The sequence below is a fragment of the Fringilla coelebs genome (assembly GCF_963513975.1).
Source record: "Fringilla coelebs genome assembly, chromosome: 14".
Classification (NCBI taxonomy): Eukaryota; Metazoa; Chordata; class Aves; order Passeriformes; family Fringillidae; genus Fringilla; species Fringilla coelebs.
Window position 1 is genome coordinate 10,849,351 of NC_140040.1, and position 24,379 is coordinate 10,873,729.

The 24,379-nt window shown below is 37.0% G+C and overlaps 1 protein-coding gene and 1 long non-coding RNA gene across 5 annotated transcripts in view; one reads left to right on the forward strand and one right to left on the reverse strand.

The window, feature by feature from the left end:
- FTO (FTO alpha-ketoglutarate dependent dioxygenase) overlaps positions 1-2,467 on the reverse strand; it is a 215,521-nt gene extending 213,054 nt beyond the window's left edge. For both annotated transcript variants that reach the window (XM_084215061.1, XM_084215063.1), the window contains exon 1: positions 2,357-2,467. In XM_084215061.1, the coding sequence (XP_084071187.1) occupies positions 2,357-2,395 (39 nt within the window). In that variant the 5' untranslated portion in view covers positions 2,396-2,467. The remainder of the gene's footprint in view (positions 1-2,356) is intronic.
- Positions 2,468-2,559: 92 nt separating this feature from the next.
- On the forward strand, positions 2,560-8,799 carry LOC311159277. Of its 3 annotated transcripts, none has more exons than XR_014616504.1 (5): positions 2,560-2,622; positions 5,968-6,040; positions 6,696-6,787; positions 7,562-7,706; positions 8,603-8,799. It is a non-coding gene; the product is annotated as an uncharacterized lncRNA (long non-coding RNA). The 3 variants fall into 3 exon arrangements; XR_014616505.1 differs by lacking the exon at positions 2,560-2,622 and adding an exon at positions 3,135-3,253; XR_014616506.1 differs by lacking the exon at positions 2,560-2,622 and adding an exon at positions 4,124-4,244.
- Positions 8,800-24,379: the final 15,580 nt, after the last annotated feature.

The window sequence follows — 24,379 nt, forward strand, 5'->3', positions numbered from 1 at the left end:
CAACTGAGTGATCTGCAAAGTGAAAATTGCTGTATGACAGCACTGCACTCTACAGAACTTCTACCACATGTACTTGGAACAGAAATGTTCTTCTATAACAGTATAAACCAAAACTTGCTATATACAAGAAAATTCGAGCCAGAGAAGTTTATCACATATAAGAAACATACTACATAATTACAAAGCAAAAGCCAATCAGTGGGATTCTGACAGACAGCATTTAACTGTACACAATTATAGCAAAACAAGAACGTTTATTCAGGATTTAATTCTGGAAAACAAGAGACATTGCCAGAAGACACATAATCCAAACCAGCTTCTTTACCCAACCACTTCCCTCGCAGTAGTAGGCCTCGTAAATCTTAGTCTCCAGAAGAGGCTGGGTAAACCTCACTAATATTTGGTTTGCTAAAAAATATTTTAATCAGTACCTAAATGGAAGTCTTGGCAGAACTACCACAATAAAGACACTGTTCCTTTGTCTTCAGCATTTCTCAGGTGATCAACATAGGAATGGCTAAACCCAAGGAGGGAAGGGTGACTTGGCACACTGCCTGGAGCCCGGAGATTACATCTCCAATTAAGTTCTAGAAAATAATCAGTAGGAGGATGCTTCCATGGGAAAAAAACCCACTTATATTCCTTCTAGCATATCTCCTCCTTTTCCCATTGCTGCTTTCTCCTTTGGCAGCCTTTATTCTAAGACATTCTACAGGCTCATTTTGCTTCACTCTCAAATAGTACCCAGTTTACCACATCCCTCTAAGGCATTCTATAAATATTGACACCTTTAAACACTCTGTAAGAATCTTTTATCTTTCATCCTTCTCTGTCTGTGCACCCACAACATTGAGCTGTGTCTACAGCAGTACTCTTGCACTTGACCTCAAGTTTCTCACATACATTGTTCTTGACAGCTCTTCAAGTGCCTTTCCTCCTAGACCCTTTGCCAATGTAGCTCACAGCAGCATCCTTTCACCCCTCATCCTTTCACAGGTATCCTTGAGCTATTATCTTATCAAGGCCCATTATTCTCCAAATGCAAATGATTCCCAAATACATTCAAGAAGACCTACTGACAAGACAAAGGCTCTTGGATGGACAGCACAAATGTACAGGCTGAAAAAAGAATGGGTTGAGTTTTTTTCTGCAACGTATTGGATGGGACATCAGCATATGTTTTGACATACATGGAAAGGGCAGAACACAAATGTAACACTGAAGTTGCTGTTCCTCAGCAACTTGGGATAGCAGAAAGACAAATTACAAAATGACCAGGTAGTCCTTAAGGAGTTGTATGAAACTTACTAGGGCAAAGAGGCCCTAAAGCTTTCTAGTAAAATACTTAGTTGCAAACTTACATCAGACCTTTTCTCTGCCTTTGCAGGGAATAGTATATTTCATACTGCATAGTAAATTAACAGCAATACCAAAACCAGCATGTTCCCTGTTCAGGTGTATGAGATTAGCATTTTCAAAGGCATTTTCTAAATTTATAATGGAATTAGCCTTCCTTTCACTAACACCTCTAATATCGGTAGCGTGTTTTCAAACAAGTCACTTACTGGTTCTCAGTATTACTGTTTTGTAAACAAAATCAGTAAAAGTACAACAACCATCAAGAGTTGAAGTAAAATATTGTACAATGTAGTAAAACAAGCCCTTCAAAGGCAGCTGAAACAGCAAACATTCAGCACTCCTGTTTGTTTCCACAGACAGTGAAATAGCATCTTCAATGTAAGCATGTAACAGCGTTGCATCTAAACACATGAAGAAAAAAACGTTATAAAGCTTGGGCGGTATAAAAGACTTAAAAATATTTATTTAGGTCAGGCTTAGTGTAGAGTACTTTTAAATTTAAGACTTAGGCGCAGTTATGCAGTGCATCATCCCACTGTGAATGTTTCGACAAAAACACACAGTCCTTGCATCATTTTTTTCATATACCACAGAACTCTCTTTTAAATTGAAATATCTTGCCCAGATGGCACACGCCTTTACCACTAGCTCCTGTTACCGCTGTGCGAGGCGCGGGCAGGGGGGATCGGGCATTCCCAGCTCCAGCAGAGCGCCTTGCCCGGGCAGCCCGGCGGAGCCGCGGGGCGGTGCTGGGCACACGCGGCCGTGCGGAGCTCACCCCGGCTCCGCGACCGCGCCGAGCCCGGGGCCGGGGCTCCTTCCTTCTCACAATGAACTTCACGGCGGCCTCGGAGTCCCCTCGCTCGGGGCTCCAGCGCTGGAGCTACCGGAGCCCCGGCGGGCTCTGCCCGCACAGCCCCAAGAGCGGCGGAGAGGGCTGGCCACGGGCACACGCACTCCTCGGGGCTGCGGGGAGCAGGAAGCAAACGGAAGGTACCTTCAGTTCTTTCTCCCGCTCCCCTGCTCTCCTCTTCATGGTGCCGCCTTAGCCGTGCGCCCGGAGCGGAGCAGCGCCCCGGACACGGCGGGAGCCCCGCGAAGCTCCGCCGGCAGCGGTCGGACCGCGGCTCCGCGGGCAGTGCGCGGCCCCGCCCGGAACTCCAAGTCCCGGCAGGCCCAGGGCGGCCCGGAAGGGGAAGGGCCCGGTTGGCACCAGCGGCAGCTGCTAGCGGAGCGCCGAGGAGCCCGGGGCTGGCGGGGGCTGTGAGTACGGGGGGAGCTTCTCCTCCTCTGGGCACGGCGCGGGGAGGAGCGGGGCGCTGCAGCTGCCCGGGGCTGTGCCGTGTCCTGCAGCGGGCGGTCCCCGGCCGGGCCGGCGAGGAGCGGGGCTGGCGGGAGCCGCGCTGCGGGCGGCGGTTCCAGAGCCGAGAGGCTCCTCTCCTCGCTCGGTGCCCGTGGGAAGAGGCTGGGAGCCTGAGCTTTGGTTCAAAGTAGCCCTGTAGGCCTGTGTTTTGTACCGGGAAGGGCCGCTGGGCTGCAGCGGAGCTGCGCTCCCGTGCCCGAGGGCGGGACGGCCCGGGCGGTGTAGGCGTTCCTTCCTCCGAGCGGCGAGCGCTGCCTTCCCTGCGAGCCTGCCCCGCCAGCCCCGGCAGCCACCGCCGCGACTGGCGCGGCTGAATCAAAATTGGGAAGCTTTGTAAAATATATAGAAGGCAAGACACGGTTGTTTGGATTTTTCTGTATTGAAATAGGACTTGCACTTCTGAGAGATGTTACTTGCCTCAGGCAACAGGATGATGTGATCCCATTTTTTAACATCTTCGGTATCTTCTCTCCGTTTTTCCCTGTCCGCCTCCCAAAACACACCACTGCAACACGTGATATTTGAAAGATGGTATGTGTGTGTATTTCTACCAGGTTATAAATGAGATTATTATCTAGACCAATAAAGTTCAAACTTAAAGACTCAGTAGAAGGAGAATATAGGCTGGAAATACATTATGATAAGCTAAGATAGGTGGGTGGTCCCTCCCACCTCATTTTTTAAATTCCCTCTACCAGGGAAGTGGGATTTTGTAACAAAAGGATCATCTTGACTATGTCTGACACTCAAATTCAAAAACCATGTTGAAACAATTAAGTTGTAATTCTTCTGATTTCACTGGAAACCTCCTCACTGGAAGTCACTTATAACCCCATTGGCTGAGAATTTTGAAAAGATTAAGTAATCCCCACTCAGTTTTGCTACCTTTGAATGATGTTGGTACAAAAGTACACTTCCGTGAGTTATATAGGAATCTGGACCTAAAGCATGAGCTTTGATAAGTGTTAATTTTATTCGTGTCAGACTTGTATAACAGTGCAGAGTTATGTGCAGTTTTTTGTAGTAAGTTTTCAGATACAGGTAGTGATCGAACCACTTTTGTAGGTAGTGAAGTGTATAAGAGAGTTACAGTTTCTTTAACTTTAGTAGTTATATCAAAAATTCTTGCTCATACCTAACTTGGAAGTTCTTACAAGTTAATCCCAGAGATATGGAGAGTATTCCTCTTTTTGTACATTGAGCTGTCTAGTTTTGAGAACTAATCTGTGCTAAAGTGATTGTAGGGTCTCCTTTCTTGGAAATAAAGCCTGATTTAAGTTTTTGAGGTTGAGGATGACATGTGGATCTGTCCAGATTCAAACACAAATTTATATCTCTCACTTTGTTATGCTTTCTTTTAGGAAATGCTGCACTTTTAAGTACCATAACTTTTGTAGCAATGTTGCTGTACAGTTTTGTCAGATGTAATTGCTTTGGAAATGCTTTCAAAAGTAATACAGAATGCTGTGGAGAAATCTCATATGCTTTTAGAAATAACGCTGGAACTGGACTGCAAGGAAAAGTAATTTTGTTTAAGTGTTTGTGATTGACACTCAGATAATATTCAAAGAAGAACTGTAACATATGTAACACATGCTTTGATGTTTGAAGTGTCCTCTCTCAAAGCAGCAGCATAACTGGTGGTTATTAGTGATTATTAAAGACATTGGTATGTTACCAATCAGGCAAATAAGTTGCCGAGCCAAATTCTAAATCTGTAATTATATTTGGCCTCCATAAAACCGGGAGGCATGTTTGTACTATTTCTGTCTAAAACCACTGGATCTGATAAAACCAATTAATATGGTTGTTTTTTTCATTTTTCTGTGGCCCACGACAGAAAAGATAGCTGAATGCTTAATTTCTGACACTTTGTAATAGAAATGAGACAATTCTTCCTCTTCCTTTTGAAAATTTGACCTTCTAAGTTTTCAGGACATTTTAGATTTGAAGTTGCTTTATTTTGTCACTTCAAATCACGTCATGTTGCCAGTAAAAATTGGCTTTGTGTGCATCTCTGCTGTGTTAGTTTGCTTACAGCTCAAAATTTCTGTGGTTTTGCTGCAGCCAGTAATGGATTACTACTGACAAAAGTTGTTTGTTTATTTGAGTGACAAGCGTGTGTTGTTTTGTCTCTGTTTTTAAATGAGTAGATTTCTCTCTTACTGAAGATAACAGGTCCATAGTAAAGTTTCTTCATCAAATAGTGAAAACCAGTAATGTTTGTCTGTGCCTGTTACTGTTCTGGAGTTTTTGAAGCCTAATTTTGATAGATCACAAACGTTGTGGAGTCATGCTGATAAAATACTTTTTTAGCTCTTGATGCCCAAAAAAAGCCTCGGTCATTTTTGATTTGTGAAAGCAAGGACAACCACATTCTAGAAAGATGTATAGTGGTAGCATCTTCTCCTTACTCCAAATTTAGCTGACCCTCTGGAGGTAAAATGTCTGTTTCCCTTTGATCTTAGGTGCTGTAGCCATACTGGTACAGGGTCACATAATAGTAACCACAATAATGAACCTGGACCTGAGTGAAGGCAATGACTGCAGATAGAGCTAATCTAACAAATTACAAAGAAGTTTGGGGGATTTTGTAAGAGCAATGCAAAAAGAGCCAAGGATGCTGAGGAGTTGGATTCCAGGGGACATGTGTTTGCATTGGTTGCCAATTGTGCCATTGGCTGAGTGGTGTGGACATCAACATCCCAGAGCAGTATTCTCTGTCACTGACAACATTGAAACTGCAACCATATTGCAAGTCTACAACTGTAGATCGGTTCACTTCTATAGTCATGATAAGGAAACATTTGTTCCACATGGAAGAAAAATGTGTTCCTGTTTATTCATAAACAGTGAAGTCTGGAAATAATATTTTATCATAAATTTTAGTGATGAAAAAACCAAAAGATTAAAAGCAAGACTGACTTGTTGGAAACTAAATTTCTATTAATCCCTTTTGTTTCTTTAGAACAAAGCCATAAGGAGTTATTTATGATGGAAGAAAAAGCTTGGGCAGCACTTTTGATTACGATTGAATTAACAGATATTTCATGGGATGTCTGTCGATTTTACCATGTCGCTTCTGCCCTCTGATGCAAGTCTCTAGAAGCATCACTGTTTATTTCCCAGTGCTTTCCTAGATGGTTCTGGGATGACTGAGGATTTCTATCACCTGAAGAGTGTAACAGGCTTTTGGGGGTAAGATTGTCAAAAGGACTTCATGTCTCTTTTTCTTGTTGTTTCAGCATTACTTGACTCTGTGACCAGCTTGGAATTTTCTGCACCAGAAGACAAGAAGGAAACAGCAATTGTTAAGAAGTATGTTCATATATTACACCAAAACAAATGTCGTACTTTTTCACATTAATACTTTCCTAATCTCACTTTGTCATGTAGCTAAGCTTTCTGTTGCTGCAAGATAGAATCGTGTTCAGATTTATGAGAATCATTCATAGGAGGCTTTCTGTCTTAAAAAGTAATTTCTTATATGACAGTGATTGAAGGAAGACTAGGAGAGTGCCAGACAACACTGGAATGACTTCATAACCCCCAGCACCTGTTTCAAAGAGTTCCATTCAAAACATGGAAGATGGCATTACTCATCTACCATTCAATGCCTTAAGCTTTTACCTCTCTTAAAATGAACAAACAATTTAAAAAAACACCCAACTAAACAAAAAACCCACAGGTCCCCTTCCCACATCCACTTGGAAATATGGCCTTAGCCCAAAGATTCCTGAAAACAGCAGAACTAGAGCTTGAAGAGCTATTTGTACATATATTAAATAGAATTGGAGCTATTGCACAGCAAAGCTGGATCTTGTGAATGGATTAAAATTGGCATAAAATTAAACTTGAGAACTTCAGAGTTTAGATTGTCCTCTGAGCAATGTAGTTAAGAGCATTCAGAAATCAGTAATTTCTGTGCATCTGCCATAACTTAGGAATTTCATTTGAATTTTGTTGTCCCCAGATAAGCCATGCCTGTTGCAGCTGATGTAACTGTGGGGGACCTGCCTGTGAGACATACAGGTCTAACTCCAGCTGGAATTGAAGGATTACAAGGTTTGTACCAGCTGGTATTTATTACAGATACAGACTTTGATCAGTGGCTTCTTTAGTTTCTTTCTAAAAATGTTTCTGATGTTGCCACTCACAAAATTAAGTTCAAATACCATTCAAAATCTGGGTTAAATTGTGAAAGATGCTGTGACCCATTCTATGTTCAAGTTGCTTGTTATAAGAGGGGAGTTGCTGTGAGAGGGTAAAAACTGAAAATGTCATTGAGCTGTAACATTCATACTTTCAGAAGAAAAAAAGGATTTTTTTGCTGAATTGAGGACAAGGCCAAATCCATTTCACAAAATGAGAGCCAAAAGTATTATGCAATTCTACTCAGCTGCCATTAGAATGGAACAACTGGGCTTAGTCTTGTATCTGAGTAAATTTAGAGAATTATGAGTTAATATTTTCAAGCTTCAAGATAATATGTTAACTTTGGAACAGATTAGAAAGAATCCCTTAGGTAATGCTTATTTTGAGATAGTATCTTTGGCAGAACCTGGTTACTTGGTAAACTGTTACCTTTGTGTTGTCTAGTATGAAAACAGGTTGCTGTATGATTTTAATTGCTTTTTTTTTAATCTGTAAGAGGAAGGAAAAAGGAAGTGATTAAAATGACTATAAAATCGAAAAAAAATAACAGATTTGTAAAAGTGTAAAATATAAAATTACTTGAAAAGTTGGGGGGGGATTCAGTATTTCCAAACGAGTTTTGACTTTGAGCTACATGTTGTTGAATGTATTGAATGTAATTTAAAGTTGTCTTGGTTTGGGTAGAATCATCATCTGCACAGAATATAAAAGCTCAGCAAGCCAGGTAACAAACCAGTCAAGAGGAACTAGAGGACAGGTTTCTTCATGTACATGATGATCACATCTTACTCAAGCAGCATGCAAATGAGCAAGAGGAGGAAACTAAAAGGTATGGGGGGTAATACTTTTATTTTAGCTTACAGTAATATTTGTGTCCTTTAAAACATCAACAAATTAAAAATGCAGATTTCTCTCAGAGCCCTTTTTAAACAGTAGCAAAAATCGGTCTTTGGAATTAATTATTTTTAATTTCTGGTTATGTCTGTGTATGTATGTCTTTGTGGTGAACTGTATTCCATGCACAGAGCTACAGTGCTGTCTGCCACTTTGGAGCTGGTACCTTATGTTTAGAGCTATGCTCTTAGAGTGTTCTGGGAACTGTAGAAGAGGCTATGGACGCCTAATGATTCATCAGGAATTTCATTCTAGAATCAAAATTGTGTGTACAGTGAGATTCCATCCCTGTTATTAAACTAAGTGCTGTGCTGGCAAACCAGTGTGGGCTCAGCAGAAGTGTTCATGGCATTACTGCCTTGCAGGAGGGCTGATTAATCCAAAGGCACTGTGACTGTGCTCACATTGTGCTGTCCTTAATAAAGTCAAGCTGCATCCGAACAAGGGGGTGTCAGAAACCAAAAGTTTCATAAAAGGGCATCTGAAAATATTGCTTCTGTAGATGGGACTATTTCATAATTTTTTTAAGTCCAAGGAATTCCTTCCTTCTGACTCAGTATTCAGTGGGTCAGGAACAAATTGACCAGCATGACATAACTTCCATCTTTTCTGTCAGGCTGTTGTCAAATCGAAGATGGTGGAACAAATGAATTGTTTGCTTATTCCAAAGGGCATTCCTTGTGTTTCTGTTAGATGCCTTACCAAATGCACTCATCATCCACTTATGTTCAAATTGGAATACCTGAATTAATGCTTTATGGCACAGAAAATAAAAAATACAGTGTTTGCTAGAGAAAAAACTTAAATCCTCAAGTTGAATTTCTTTTCCAGCATTCCTTGCCAAAACCCTTTTAACTAGAAGTTTGGAATGAATTTGCAGTAGAAGAACATTGAAAAAACTCCATGTAAACAAAAAACCTGCTTACAGGCAAGTAACATTCTGTGACATCCTGAAGTTATTAGGGATTTTTTTGTTTCACTTTTGTTCTTTTAAGTAGAAGCTTCTGTCCACAAGTATACAAAAATAAAACAAGTCCCTTTAAATAAATGAAGTGTGTCCTTATTTTCAATTTTCTTTCTGGGCCTTCAAAAATAGATTTCCTGTAAACTAGATACAGGTCTGAAAGATGTGCAACCGACTTTGTAAAGTCTTGAACTTGTCTGTCTCATCAAAGCCACCTTTTCTTTCTTTATATGCCAAGTTTTTTGCATTCACTTCTGGGTATGTTTTCTGTTCATGCATGTTACATCACCCCCACGTGCCCTCACTGCCTTTTGTTCTAGCTTACCAATGTTTATCAGAACCAAGGGAAATCAAAGGTACAATGCTTGAGATACCAAAAACAAAATTTGTATCCTTCTAAAGACAGATGACAGCCATACCCTCTGTATCTAATTATATTCTGCAGCTAACTATTCCTTCTCCAAAGCACACTGAAAAATATTTGCCAATATAAAATGGAGTATGATAATGAGAATTGTTGTATTTTTTTTCCAGAGTACCTTCTTAAATATCTCCACCTATATATTTCAGCCACTTTAGACATGAGATATATATTTAAATCCCAAAATACTAGAAATTGTATATAATTGGAATGTTGCATATTATTAGCATTCTTTCAATAGTTGAATGTTCTGTGGAATTGGAGCTTTTATAGTTTGCCCCACCACATCCCAAATCTGTAACTTTACTTAACTGCATGCAGAGGTTCCTATATAAGGTCATGCGTTAAAAATTACATTTAAGCACCATATGGAGTAAATATGTGTCCTCCCTTTACTAACCTTAAATGATAAGCCTTAGGAAACTGTTATTTGTCAGTGCTATAAAGCAGATTGCTGCACAGTGGTTTCAATTATCTTCAAAGACTTCTTCACAGGCAGTAATAGTTATATCAAAACCTGAAATTTATTATTCAGGTTCTATGCTGAAGTCTTCACAGTGATTATGTTCCTTTCAACAGAACGCTTTTTATGCTGACTTTTCACATTCTTTTTCATCTTTTTTATTATTTTCCCCAGAATGACCACCAAGTTAATACAGCTTGTTAATGATAAAAAAAAGTCTGAGCAGGTTGGTGGCGGCCCCAAGTGGCTGGGTCAGGCCCGGAGCTGGAAGAAAGGATTGTGCATTGACAAGAAAAAGTTAATGAGCTTGAGAAACAGAATGAGAGCCTCCCCTTTCAGCTGACCAGCAGCTCCAGATTCCAGGCCCCAGACCTTCTCCATACAGCTGGGTTCAATCTTTTATTAGCAGTGGTCTCAGAAAAGTGAGCGAGGCTGCTGGTATGCCAGAGCACACGAGGAAAGGTGTAATTCACATTTATTAAAAACAATGGTTTATACCCATGACAATTGCTTCACTGTAGCAAGTCCATACCCTTTTTTGTTCATTAGTGGGTAATAATAGTACCTGTAGGCAGAAAGATTGTTCTTTCCCCTTGTTCTTGCATTTATTTATAGCAGCCATGAAAACTTGCTTGCCTTTGAAGTCCTTATTATGAGAATCCACAGTAGTTGGGGTTAAACAAAAGTACAGATTTGAGAAGACAGTAGCTATCAGGCAAGTTTTCTAATAGTTAAAATCATTGGACTTCCTTAGTAAAACTTCTCTACATGTTAAAGGGTTATAAAAGTAGTATATGAAAAAGTTTAGTGTTTTCATGTTATAACAAAGTTTCACATCTGTAGTTTGTTTGCACATGTTTTTCCTTTTTTAATTTCAAGGTTTGTTCTAGTCTCTTGATACATGTGTGCACAGCACTGCAGACTTGAAAAATCTCTCACACGTGTGGGCTTTGAAAAGCAAATACTACAATGCAGCCATCTATAATGGTGCTTTTTAGTGTTGAGACTTTCTGCTTAAGGCAGGCTCCCTCTCAGGCCTCACTGTAGTTACATTTGGGAATCACACTTTAAAGCTTTCATATTTCCATAAGAACATTATCAGTTAACCTATACACTGAACTGATAATATGTTTTAGAAAAACCCCAACAGCTACAGCCCTGATTCAAACCTGAGTCAGCAGAATTGTCACCTTAACTTCCAGAAATCATGGATCAAGCTGGTGGCCAGTTCCACCCTCACACCAGTCTTCATTTTTATTACATTGATTCAGGTATATAACAGCAACAATTCTCATGTTTTTAGGTAAAAAATGTTTGTTTCTACCAATTTGCCTCTCTAATCTATTTGTAGTAGAAGTTTTGATGATTTTCATGCACCTATTTTTTTTACACTTCATATCATTGATTGGGCAGTTTTATTCCCAAAATCAATTTGTTTGGTTTTTATCTTAACAATGAAAAAATAGGGTGGAAATGTATTAAATTTATTCAGGCCCAGTGCTACCAGGTAGAAGAGGGCAACTTGCTTCTGGGAATACAGATCAAATGTTGATATGACAGAGTGGAAGGACTTATCTTGGTATAAAATCAGATCCAGATCTAAGATGTCCTCTGCAAAACTAGGATTGGGGCCATATTGATTTAGGCAGAGATTCTTAAACTGAAGCAATATGAGTAATTAAAAACAAAACAAAAAAAAAAGCCAAAAAAAGGAAAAGTTGTTGACAGAAGGTCCAGCTCAAATAACAATGTTCAGAAATTTCATAGAAGTTCTGATGTGTCTGTCTGTTTTCTAAAGCCTTGTCCAAACCAGAGGGGATTCTGGTAATCTGAGTGCTCTGAATATGCAATTTCTTGAACACATTTTCTTAAGGTGAAGACTTACTAGAAATTTAGTAACCAGTACTCAGAACTTGAACACAGTAGCAGTGTCTTCCATGAGGACAGAGAATACCTTGTATAATATTCATTAAGCACAGACTATTTCATGGTTTTTGTCTTGCAAATGTCCTCATCCTGCCCTTTTGATCAATGATGATAAACCCAACAGACTGATGTTGGGTTTGTGCCCTCTTTTTTTCAAAGACTGCTGAACTCTTACATTGCTCAGTCAAACCTCTCAAATCATTTTTAGTGCAGATCAGAAAACATGCTGGACATTTATCCAAAAATAAAATGCCTGGAAAAATTCAGGAGAGCCTGGCTGTCTCTAGGTTATAAAGAGGCAAAAAAATTCCACAAATAATTAAATATACCTTATTGTGTCTGCTTTATGTTTGGCTGCTTTAAAAATATCATAGCAAATTGATCCAAAAGATCTTCAATATAATTCTTACAAAATTTTAGGTATAAGTTCATAGCAAACAATTTAATGTTCGTTACTACCCATGAGTAATTTGGAATCTAGCAATAGTAGAAAACTATTGGCTTTGTAGGAGGGTAGAGTAGCAAATTAGGTGTAGCTGTGCAGTGCAGCAGTCATGCAAACATGCATGCAGAATGTGTTCATTATAAAGCCTCTATTAGTTAAGTCTTTTTCTTTCTCTTTTTTTGCTTTTGCAAAAAAATAAACGCAAAATTTTGCATCTTTGCATGTATTTTCCTTTCTTGACTGTTTCAGTTTCAGACTGTTTCCCTTAGTGGTGTTAAGGATCTAGTATGGCATGATCCTGCAGTCCTCACTCGTTTGATTTTGATGAAGTTCTCCTGGATGAGAAATATGACATCAGTTCTTTAGCTGCCTTTCAAGGGAGGGACCCCGTTATTATGTGTGAGCATTCTTTTGTGCATCAGTGGTGCTACATAAATAATACATCATAATGTTTGCTATTAAATTATTCACAGAGTCATAAGTCTCCCCTATTCAGAATTTCCTTTATATAGTTTAAATAGGTTAAAGGAGTTGTTATCATAAATAATGTGTCAGTCTGTGCCAACAGTGAATTTAGAAAATATTCTAAAAATTTCTTTTTTATTATTTGAAAGTAATCTGTTTCGAAGAACTTCTGTGCTTCGTTTTTGTATGAACACTCTTCTTCAAGTACAGCAGACAGAAACTGAAGATAACATCTAAATTTGCTGTCAACTACCATATTTATGTGAAAACTTTTAAGGAGTCTGAAAATAAAGATTAACTTCAAATTCAGCTTTAAAAAAATCTTCAAATAAAGCCACACTCTAAAAAGTAGTGCAGATTCTTATTTATGTTCGTCAAACTTGTATCCAAACCATGATATTTGAACTAGGTTACTATCTGTGAATTAAGTTCTGAAAGTATTTCCTTTATAGTCTATTTCTAATTTGAAACCTGATAGAAGATATGTTAGTATTTGAGAGATGCTGTGTTTGACTGAAAATACTAGGAAATAAATTGAAAAATGTCCACCAGTACATTTGTAGAATAGTGTGTGTTCTATAATTTTGCCACCAGAATACTTTATGGAAGACTCTTAATCCTTATGCTTTCCAAGTCATGTATTTTTTTTGATGAATGCACAGAGCCAGAACTTAAAGGGATCCATGAATGTTATATTTTGGACACTTCATTAGCTTGCTTCCTTGGGAGTGTTGTAACTGCTATCTAGAACAGTCTGTGTGAGTTGTTTCATTGCACAAATAATCCTTCAGGTTTTGTGTCGTTCTTATTTGTAATCTTTGTATCAGCAGAGAAGGAACTGTCAATACTGGAATACTGGAGAAAAACCTGGACATTTGGGTGACCAACAAGGCCATCTTAGTTCATCTTTGTAGCTTATGCTTTTGAATTTTGTTATTATTAGCAGCTTTTTCATGTGTTTTGTCAGAAAACACGTGGCTGTCATCCTGCTACGTAACCACGTAAAGACAGAGTTGTAATTCTTTAGGATCTGTGTGGTGCCAAGAGGATTGGGCTCCCACCAATCTGCTTGCTGCAGCACCATTTGATGTCAGCCTGCTGTTAGATTTCTGCCAACCTTTAGGAGAACATTCTTTATTTTGCTACATGTTTAAGAAGTTCTTGTGATTGAAATAACTGTAGTTACCAAATAGTGAAGCAGCCACAGGTAATCATTAGTCCACCATCAATAAGGAAGGGAGGTGCTGGTTATCCTGAGTCCTATATCCACGAATATCCAGTAGTGCTTTAAAGTTGCCTTTGCAGCTTCTCTGCAGTTTCTGTCTAACACTAGAACTGCATACAAGAGCTGAGTTGACATGCAGCACTCCTTGAGATGATCTTTCTAATGTGGCTGCAATCAATGGGGTTTTTTCCACATTTAATTAGAGTTTGTTTCGGGATTCTTTCAGGAATGTAGAAATCTGCCTTAAGGGACAAACTTGGCCTATGGATTATTAGACTAAACACATTTTAAGTACAAAATTTATCTACAATTAGCTTGACTGTTTGTAATGAAAAGATGGCTGAAATGAAGTCTTGTGATTTTATGTCTATGGTACACAGTGTACAAGGTAAAGCATTAATTGTAAATAAAATCATTTTGCAAGCAGGTATCTTCAAATTACTTAATAGCTCATAGTACTTTCCAAAAATACCTTTAAAGCCCATCCCAGGCTGCATTTGTAAAACAGGTATTTGCATGTTTGTGCTTTTTGTTGTGTGTTTTATTTACTTGATTTTTTAATGAAAAAAGCTTATTTGCTTACCAATTTTAATTGCTTTGACAATTTTTACTGCATTGTTACTCTGGATTTAAACCTATTAGCTGTGTTACTTAAATCAATTAGATGTATGTAGATCTGTTAGATAGTACTGCACATTCATGTTCTTCTCTGCTTGGGACTGTGTCTTGGACATTGGTGTATTTGTGGTTGAGAACAATTAGCTGAAAAGCCTTTCATTTATTTTGCCAGACAGAGGGCAAGTGACCCTGAGAAGTTTGGTGGTGATACATATTTTACTTGCTTGGTTTTCAGTTCTGAGTATGAAGGGGTAAAAGTTTTTGAGCCACTTATCCAGTAAATACAATAGTCAGGGCTCCTTAAGAGTAGTCTCAGTATTGTATCCATGTCCTGCTCATATGGAAGCAAAGACAAGATGCAAGGGATGTGGTTTAATTAGACCTCAATTTTATTAGCTTAGCCATCTGGGATTTACTGGCATAAATTTGTACAGTGGAGGTCAAGATCCTTTCTTTAATCATTTCCTTCTGGTGTAAGTTGCTATCAGTGCCCCATTCCCACACAGCTGGTCCCCAGCCTGTTCCTGGGGCTCCACTCTATATGCTTTTAATCCGAATGATAAGAGGTCTGGAAGAGAGATTGTCTCTTTGGTGTAGTCCAGACATTAACCCCAAAGATAATCCTTAGCTTTTTTAAGAGTCACTTTCTCCTAACTTCGTTTTCCATTTCAGACTTTTAAAACCAGCACAAAGATGAGGTTTAAAGGAAGGATAGAGTTCATGTTCCTTATTTCTGCAGTTGTGGTAGAAGGCATAGAGCTAGGATCAGTTTGCCCATTAATTCATGTTATTGCCTCCAAAGGGATATTACTTCCTTTTCTTTTTCTGACTTCTGTTCAGCTCTACTTCCATGTGTCCAGGTTCTGTGGCAGGTTTTTTTTTAGTTTGGTTTGGTTTGGTTTTTTGTTTGTTTTTTATTTTTTACTTTTTGGGCACTAAAGAAAATATTGCTTGAGCTATCTCAGTACAAGTTTGGCCTTATACATTACTTTGAGGGAAGTATTTGTTTTAGTGAAAATTACTAGTTAATTTCTATTAAATCTATATATAACCCCTATTTTTAAGTAATATTTGAATACCTGGGCAGATGTTCAGGGAGCAGAATACCTACCTGAGAGGCAGAAGTCTGTGTAGATCATAATTTTCTATTCTACTGGTTTGTGACTTCATTTCTAGAAAAATGATCCTTCCCAACAGAATCTGCCTCAGTTAACTGTTCCTTACCTACGAAATCTGAGAAGATCTCATTGTTCAACAGCAAGCTCTTTTTCATATACCTGGATGCAATGGACATTTCTTAGGTGTATTTTATTGAAATAAAGAAATTGTGATCAATGTAATGCACTAATAAGTAATTAATTGCACATGCTTTCTCTAGCTCTTACCATTGTAAGAATTGAAATGATCCAAATAAAAAGTAATTTTTCACTTCTGAATTTGAATAATTTGCTCCATAATATTAATATCTAAAACTTGCTTGAATCAAATGCCGTTTCATTCACTGTTGAAAAAATAGTTAATGTTGACTGTCAGAAGCTATGGAGTTTACATCTGTACATCATAAATTTCACTATCATCTGCTCCTTTTTCTACTTAAAAAGAAAAAAAAAAGTCCCCTGCTTAAAAAAGAAAGGAAAAAAAGGGGCCTTTGAAGGCATCAGACCCTTTTGTTTGATGTGTGGAACAAGATTAATAAAAACGTGCCACTACATTAGCTTTTAAATAGCTAGCATGAGACAGTGCTGCTGTCTATACTCACCACAACTTTAATTTATGTAGATAACATGTTTTAGGCACATGATAGTTTTAGCTTTGAGTTAGGCTGGTTTCTTGGGGAAGATCTCAGATTTGTGACTGTGTTTATCTTTTGTGTAAGGACAATTAACTGGGTAATGCCAAAACACAATAGCATTTGATATTTTGAAGAATAAAAGGAAAATATTTCACGTATCCAGCTGGTTTACAGATGTGTAAGCTTTGTAGTCCATTCTCTTGCTCCAGCGTGGCATTGGGACCGTATGTCCAATACATCTAAAATTGATAAATATTGGAAGAGAAAATGCCTTTTCAAATGTTAAGGAATTTTTTATTTAGAATAATTTATATTAATACAAATTATCATCAAATCTTTTAGTTGTAATCTTAGAATTTTAAGAATATCTACATAAATATTAAATTATTTTTATGTAGTTAACACACCTGCAGCGTGTTTGAGTACAGACCTTCAGGTGTTACAAGTTGCTAAGACCCTTTTATTAGCACAATTTGATTGTTTAAACTATAAGAGAGAATTTTTAAAAATGGTATTCTACTGGCACCAAATACTTCAGATGGTGGAAAAGTGAATGGAGAACAAATAATCTCTTTAAGTATAGGATGGAAGTTTTTTCTGTCATGTCCTGTTTTATACAACAATGAAAGATGTTCCTGTATTGTTTAAAGCTGCTGTATCTTTATGTTTATTCACCTACATTCTTATTATGGAAGAAGAAATTCATTTGGGCATTACACATTAAATCTCGCACATTTTTGGAATTGAAAAAGCTAATTTAGAAAGCTTATTTGCAAAACAAGTTCAATTTTCAAAAGCTCATGAAATATTTCTTTTTAAATTTGAAGACTAAATGTTTGAGACGGTGTGGAAATTATAAAAATTTTTAAACAACTGGTTGAGAAAAGCAGTTCTTTCAGCAATGGAATGGAAATTTCTCCAATTTTGAGAGGTAGCTGGAGTTTAGTCAGTACATTTCTCTACTCTCATCACATATGCCAGTGTAAATGGGAAAAAAATATGCACAGTTCTTGATTTTGAGTCAATACTGAGTACATGAAAATGAATCACATATTACACTTTTTTCAAGCTGCTCCAAATAAAGGAAGGAATTTTAGTCTTAAATTTTGGGCTTTTTTTAGAAGAGTCTAGGACGTCATCCCAGGCAGATTGTGAAGAATGAACTGGGTTGTCTGGCCACTATAATTTGAATCTTTGAGACATGTCTACTAAATGTGAATAACTGTAAAATCCAAAATTTCCAGTTTAGATGGCACGTAACATACTTAGCTATTTCAACTATTTTGTAGGAAATAGTATATTGAAAAAACTGAAGGTAACTTTATTCTGTCAGCAATCATTAAGCACTATGTATACACACATATGTATTTAGCATAAATTTTTCACTCATTTCATTAAAGAGAAGATTGGCTTCTGTGTTCTGTTCTTTCAAGTCATACTTTGAATATTATTTACATAGAAATTCTTAGTTAATGAGACTTTATTAAAGCACTTGTGGAATGTAGCCACTATAGTATTAACTAATATTCTGAAAATAGAGGTTCTATCAGCATTCTTCATTTAATATTAAAATTGGTTAAGTATGCTATAATGTCATCCACTGAAATAAATGTAAAAGAAATCAGAAGTCCCTTTTTAAAGTACTACTGGTAGGAAAATAGAACTGAGTGTATTAGGATTATGGAACAATTATATATCTACAATTAAGGGTTAACAGAGCTGTGGCAGGCTCTGTGATTACCAGAACTGTGGTCAACATTCATTTTTGCTTGCTGCTGTGGTGTTTTTTGGTCAGCATGTCTAACCACCATAACCACAGCAAAATCTTTTAATTGCTGAACAGATGTATTTCTTGGTTGTTTTCATCATGACTGAACTGAGGGTTCAGTCATGAGGGTTCCCCCAGCCATGCCTTCAGTTCCTTGGATCAAGAGAGTCTCCTGTTGACCACATTGGGAATATATACACTAAATATTGCCAGGGACACAGACCACTGTGTGTTGTAACACACACAGACATCATCTAGACAACCCAGGACAGTGTGATTTATTCTGTTATTTTCTGGATATTCCTTCCTTTCCATAGAGCCCAAATAACTTAAAGACCAACCATGATGCTTCATTAGCAAAAGGTGATGAACTGAATGAACAGCTTAAAGAGGGGCAGTTAAAATAGTTCCATCTCCAAAACAAATTGCAATCAGTAGCTATTTCAAACAGAGGGACAGAGGACGTGAGGCCGTGGGGAAGAACTAGAATCTTTTACTTTAGGTAGTGTATACAGACAAGGGAAAAAGAAATGTTGGGATACATTTCAATGGAGGAGATGTGAATAGACCTTTCAAACATATTTAGAAGACTGACCCAGTACTATATATATTTTTATCCTATTCAAAAGAGAAACTTCTGACCAAAGTGCTGTTTGTATTTCATAGAACTGTGAACCACACCTGATCCAAACCACCAGTATTCAGACAATATTTGAATTTAAAGTATAGGATATAATGTCAATTCTGGTATTAAAAAAGTGGTTTATTAATAGGAAAAACCATAATACTTGGTTTATTGACCATGTGTTGCTAGTTTTTAGTATTCTTTGAACCTGATTTAATTAGAGTACAGTGTTACATCTTACACAGAAGTTCAAATCAGTCACTTCTATTTCTTTGTCTAGTGACTCTGAGAGACTTTTGTCATCACTAACAAGTTGTCCAGATACAGAGCTAAGCATCAGATGGGGAAGGGTTTCTTCCCCATTTTCTTCAGTGTATAAGGAATAAAAATGTGAAAACCTACTTGATTTTTCTTGCATTTTGTAGCAACTTATATTTTGTTTTACCACCTGCTTTACCTGTTGTAAATACATGTATTTTACATGAGCCAAGTTTTCCTCATGGATATTTTTGCCAAACTTTCTAAGTGCTGTAATGTACAGAGGGTAGATATTCTCTGTGTAAGTGTCTCATGTCTTTAAACCAGATCCTGCTGTAGTGAGTGTTTTGGAATCAAGGGTGTGTTGTTTCTATAATGTCACTAAAAATATTTTCTATACAAAAGCCATGCCCTAGCTAATACTGATATTCACTGACTAAAAGGGAATTTAAAAATATAACACTCCAGGTTTTTATATTGTTTTGCATAAGATGGAATGTGATTAGAAACTGTTGATCAACTGCAACATGCTACTCTCAGCTTCATCTAAACAGCATGGAAAAGACTTTGGGCTAATGTAAATAAATCCATGTGGATTTATCTTATAAAGCTTCTAAGAGACAGCTGTATTAAAAGAACAAATAACAGCCTGACACTGCCTAAAAATTATTTGCTATTTCTGTCCACACATTTGTTGTAATTTCATTTTGTGCTGTGCATTACTTCAAACTTCTCTCTTCATTTTAATTACAGGAAAGAATAAACATCTAGAAAAAGAGAATGAACTCTTGAACATAATCTATGATAAACTGTGTAAGGTAAGTGAGGGTTTCTACATACAGAAAATGTGATTCTGGTCCTTTTTGAATAGATCTTAATATACTGTGTGATGTAATGTGTGTATATATATTTTGTGCTTTTGCACACATTCAGGCTGCTGTTCATCATGTGACTGTATATGGAAACTCTCAGGTGCTCTGCTCTATTTCATTGGCTCTGTTAAAAAACTTAACAACTTAAAACTTTTCTTTTTACTTAGAAGGTGCAACAGTTGTATAATCAGAAAATTTAGAGTTTTGTATGGAGAAGTTGGTCACTTGTCTCTCACTTAACTTCATTGCTGGAGATTTCCCCAAAATTTGAACATGTCATAAATATTTCTAATTATGTTTTTGTTTATTCTCAATCATTTATTTAGAGAAATAATTCTTACTAATAAATCAACTTAATAATCTTGCTTGAAATTTTCTATTCTACTTAAAAACTTAATGGGATGACTTAAAAAGATATTTACCAAGAGAAATTGAAAATAAGCTTTCATTATAGCACAGTAATCTATACTATGGTGTTTCTTTCACTAAAATGATCTGTCTTTTCATATACTCTTATTTAAACATTGATTCATCTTTCATCATTCCATGTTATTGTACAGGTATCAATAAATTAGAAAGAGAAGGATTATGTAGCCACCATTTAATGGTCAGCTTTTTTGGTTGCCTATTTGAACAATGCAATTTTACTAGAGCTTACCTGGGCTAGCAGTAGATAGGCCAATGTCCACAGGTGCCAATTAATTAATAATTTTTTTTTTTCAATTTTTAAATGGAGGCAAAGGTACATTCTTTGCTAAAGTTATTTTTGGGAAATTTATTTGACGTTGATGGGAATTTTGCCAAAGCCAAGACTGCAGAACTGGATCTGAAAAGTTTGCAAAGAACAAGTATGAATTTGTCAGTTGACTCTTATTATTTAGTCCGTATCCAAGAAAACAATTCGTTTGTATAAAAGGTTTGGAGGAATTGTTTTCATATGACCTTGTAATGCAAATCTAGCAATGTTTAAACTCCCTCCAAAGGAAATGGTGCCAGATGTGGTTGACCATTATAGTTACACAGATGGCTTCAACTCCAGTGAAATACAGTAAATATGAAAGAAATTCCACATGAATTCAAGTAAATGTAATCTTAAAATTTGAAGGAAGAAAGCAACACACGTGGACTCAATTCAAACTGACATACACATTAGCATTATATGGGTTCAGATAAAACCTGTCTTCTGAAATGTTCTTCATTTAAACATCTAAATTCTTAACTACCATAATAATAATGCTTAATGATTTTTCTGCCAGCACAGTCTTCTAAAAAACTGAACTAACACCTGGCTGCATCCTTCTGTGAAGTAATTGTACCTAAAGCTGATGAACTCACATGTAATTGGGTGTTGTGGTCATTCAAACTTGAAAACATTTTCAGAAGTGGGGAAACTGACAATATTTCTTTTCTTTTGAAGAGAGTTATGTTTTCCTTATGGAAGCCAATCAAACTCTGAGCAATTAGAGAACCCACTGTCTCTTCTGTACCTTTGCAATACTGTGGGGTGGTGGTGGATTCAGTGCATTACATTGCCTGTGTATTACCTTCAAAATTATGGGAGAGTGATGCATGTATTACTGCAGGACTTAGAACTGCAGTTAGTTCATGCATGCTGTGAAAACAGTCACACTACAAAATGCTCTATGCCTAGAGAACTGTGTACATGGCTTAGATATAGTATGAGAAAAAGACAAAATACAGGGATTTACAATGTTTTAAGGAATAATACATATAGGAATATAAACCCTATATACTTCAGTGCTTACAAATCATGCTATAATATTTGATTTCTTTAATCTTGAAGTCATTCTTCAAATATATGAGATGTAAATGCACTCACAGGAACTCAGAACTATCAGCATGTAGAGTCTGTGAACCTATGTGGGCTTTCCCTTCTGCAGCATCTCTTCCTCCTCTCTTTTCGTGGTCAAGGCTTGGTACATAGATCTCTTGAAGAGATAGGTGGATAAAAAAATAGATATCAGAAGATTTCTAATACGTTGGTGTATGTAAAATGTAAAATTTTTTGGCTGACGAGCTTCACCAAAGAGTTGAGGAACTGACTTTTTCTGTTTACAAAACCCTACGATCACTGATTTTTCACAGAGTACAAAAGTGAACAAACTGGTTTGTGCTTGGTAAAGATCAGCATTTTTTCAGAAAATAAGAATGCAAATATAGTAATATGAAGACTATTCCACTCACTGTCTAATTTATATGAAAACTCATTGCAAAACTTTGGCTTTTTGCCTACTGAGAGTTACACTGTAAATTACATAATGTACTTAATTTAGTTTTAATCTGAGTAACACTTTTTGTTGTGGTTTCAGCAGTTCTAGTTCTGTGTCCATGCAATCCTTATTGCACATAGATTGGTAGTTTACAAGTAAATAATGTTTTACAGGCAAAGAAGTTATTCTAATTTCTTGGCCCACCTCTGGTTTTTTTTTTCCTTTAAAGTAGGAGAACGATTACTTTAAATGTGCTTCTTAATCAGTATCAGAATTGTTATTTTACAGTATGAGAAAACCGTTGTCACTTTGTGGTCAACATTTTTCTTTGAACAGGCAACTGACTTTATGCTCTGCATGTTTCACAGATTTAAAAGAAATCAGGTGGATGATCCCAGCTCTCTACATTAAGAGGTTTTGTATGCGGAAAGAATGGTTTTGTTAGTTGTCAGTTGCTGAGGTTTGGAGTTGTGGATTATTCTGGGATATGCATCTGAATTCCTTTTCTAGTCCCACAAATGTTGCATGCTGCCAACTTTTTTGACTTTGGATCCCTAAATTAAGGCCAGTTCCTTTGCTCATCCCACAAACTCTTTCATGTTTTTTAACCGCAGCCTGAGGAAGGCGCCTTGGTTTCAACAGCAGCAGACCAGCATGTGTTTACTTAATTCCTAAGACATGATGACAGTGGTCTCTGTGCCACTAAAAGCTTTTTTCTTTATTATTTTCTGGTGAAGCTGATTTCTAAAAGTTTTTCACATGCCATATGTTTTATTACAGTGTCTTCTGTATGACCCATGAACAGCAATGGAAATCAAAGGAACGGCAAATGAAACTGCAAAAATTGCTAAACTAGAGATGGCTATCAAATCTGATTTAGCAGACAAAAATGCAATCCTTGACAAGATCAAAGTAGAAAGAGGTATTTTTCTGAAAAAATCTAATATTTTCTCAAGATGTGAGGTCATACCTATGTTGAAGTTCAGGAATATTGCCCAGAAAAGTGTAGTTTCTATTGCTGGTGATTTCAAAGCTGCCTTTTAAGTGAGCATTTGTACAATATGCTAAGGTTATGACTAGCTATTAAGTTCAAAAATTCACCAAATACAGATTATATGCTGAACGAGGCTCATATTTTTTCAGCTGCATTTATTCTTCTTCTGTTGGGTTAATACTTACTCTTTATTCAGTGTTTCTTCTCTCCTCTACATTGAAAGCTCATACAGAAAAGAGGCCCATCTGACAGTTTCCCTCAAACTATAAGCCACTATTCTATTTACTGTACAAAGTTACACGAAGCCTATATGGGCCCTTGGCCATGTTTAATTGTCTTTCAACTTCATTAATTCAGAAATTTTGAATATTTTCAGTATACACTGAGTTTTATTTACAGTTGTGTACATTTACAATAATACCTTTTTCTTCTAATCTACTCAAGAGATTATTTCATATGTGTTTTTCCCATGCTGTAGGGCAATTTCTCAGTGAATTTTTAAGACTTTGCAATCTATTTTTGTATCTCAACACTGTGTTATATACTGAAGCAATATATAAAGTTTATAAAAGAAGAGCTCAAGCTGGAAGTAACCTAAATATTTTTAGACTTGATTCTTCAAATGTATATTTTTAAAAAAGTGTATTTCTGTGAACAATCTGATGGAATGAAGTGGACCAACTTGTTGAGAATAATTCTTCTTATGAGTATGGCTTCAGTTCATCATGTGCTTACTATTAAGATTCTGAGTAGTTTTATTGTCATCTAATACTAAATTGAACATTTAAACATTTTTTTCACCACAGCAAGTGCTAGGACAATTGGCCTTAAGTGATACAAATACAAATAAAGATACATTAAGCTATGTTACTATGAAGTTACAACATATTGGCAGTTGTTACTGATAGCTTGATTATGTAATGCTAAATTTAAAATTATATTCAGAGCATGAAAATATCAGGGGCTGTACTATTATTTGGTTAAGCTGAATTTGGAAAATTAGGCAACACTTTGCAACTTCTGTTCTTCCGTGTTTGAGTGCAATCTTTTAAGTGCATGCCTAATGTTTAAGTGGCAATCTTTGCCTTCCCCAGAGTGGCACTTCATAGCTTCTTGTACCCCTGGCTGTATCACCAGGGTACCACAATTTTAATTGTCATTAAGTTGCTGCAGCTTGCTTAGATGTTCTAATACCCTTCAAGCCCTGTGTGTCTAGGATTTGATGACAGAATGGTTCAGGTTGGAAGGGATCACAGGGGGATCACCTCGCAGAATCACAGAAGATACTGAGTTGGAAGGCACCCACAAGGATCACCAAAGTCCAACTTCTGGCCCTGCACATTTTGCTCTTGTTTGGATAGAGTTTGTTTTGCCTTCCCTCTTAAAATTACCAGTATATAGTGGAGGAAAATAATGAATAAATGGAATGACTTCGGTGTATAGATAAATAGGTATTGTGAACAAGTGGTTTGGCCAATTAAGGAAACACTATCAAAGGTTTTGGCAAAAGCAGGGTTTAATATGAATTTGGGAAAACATGG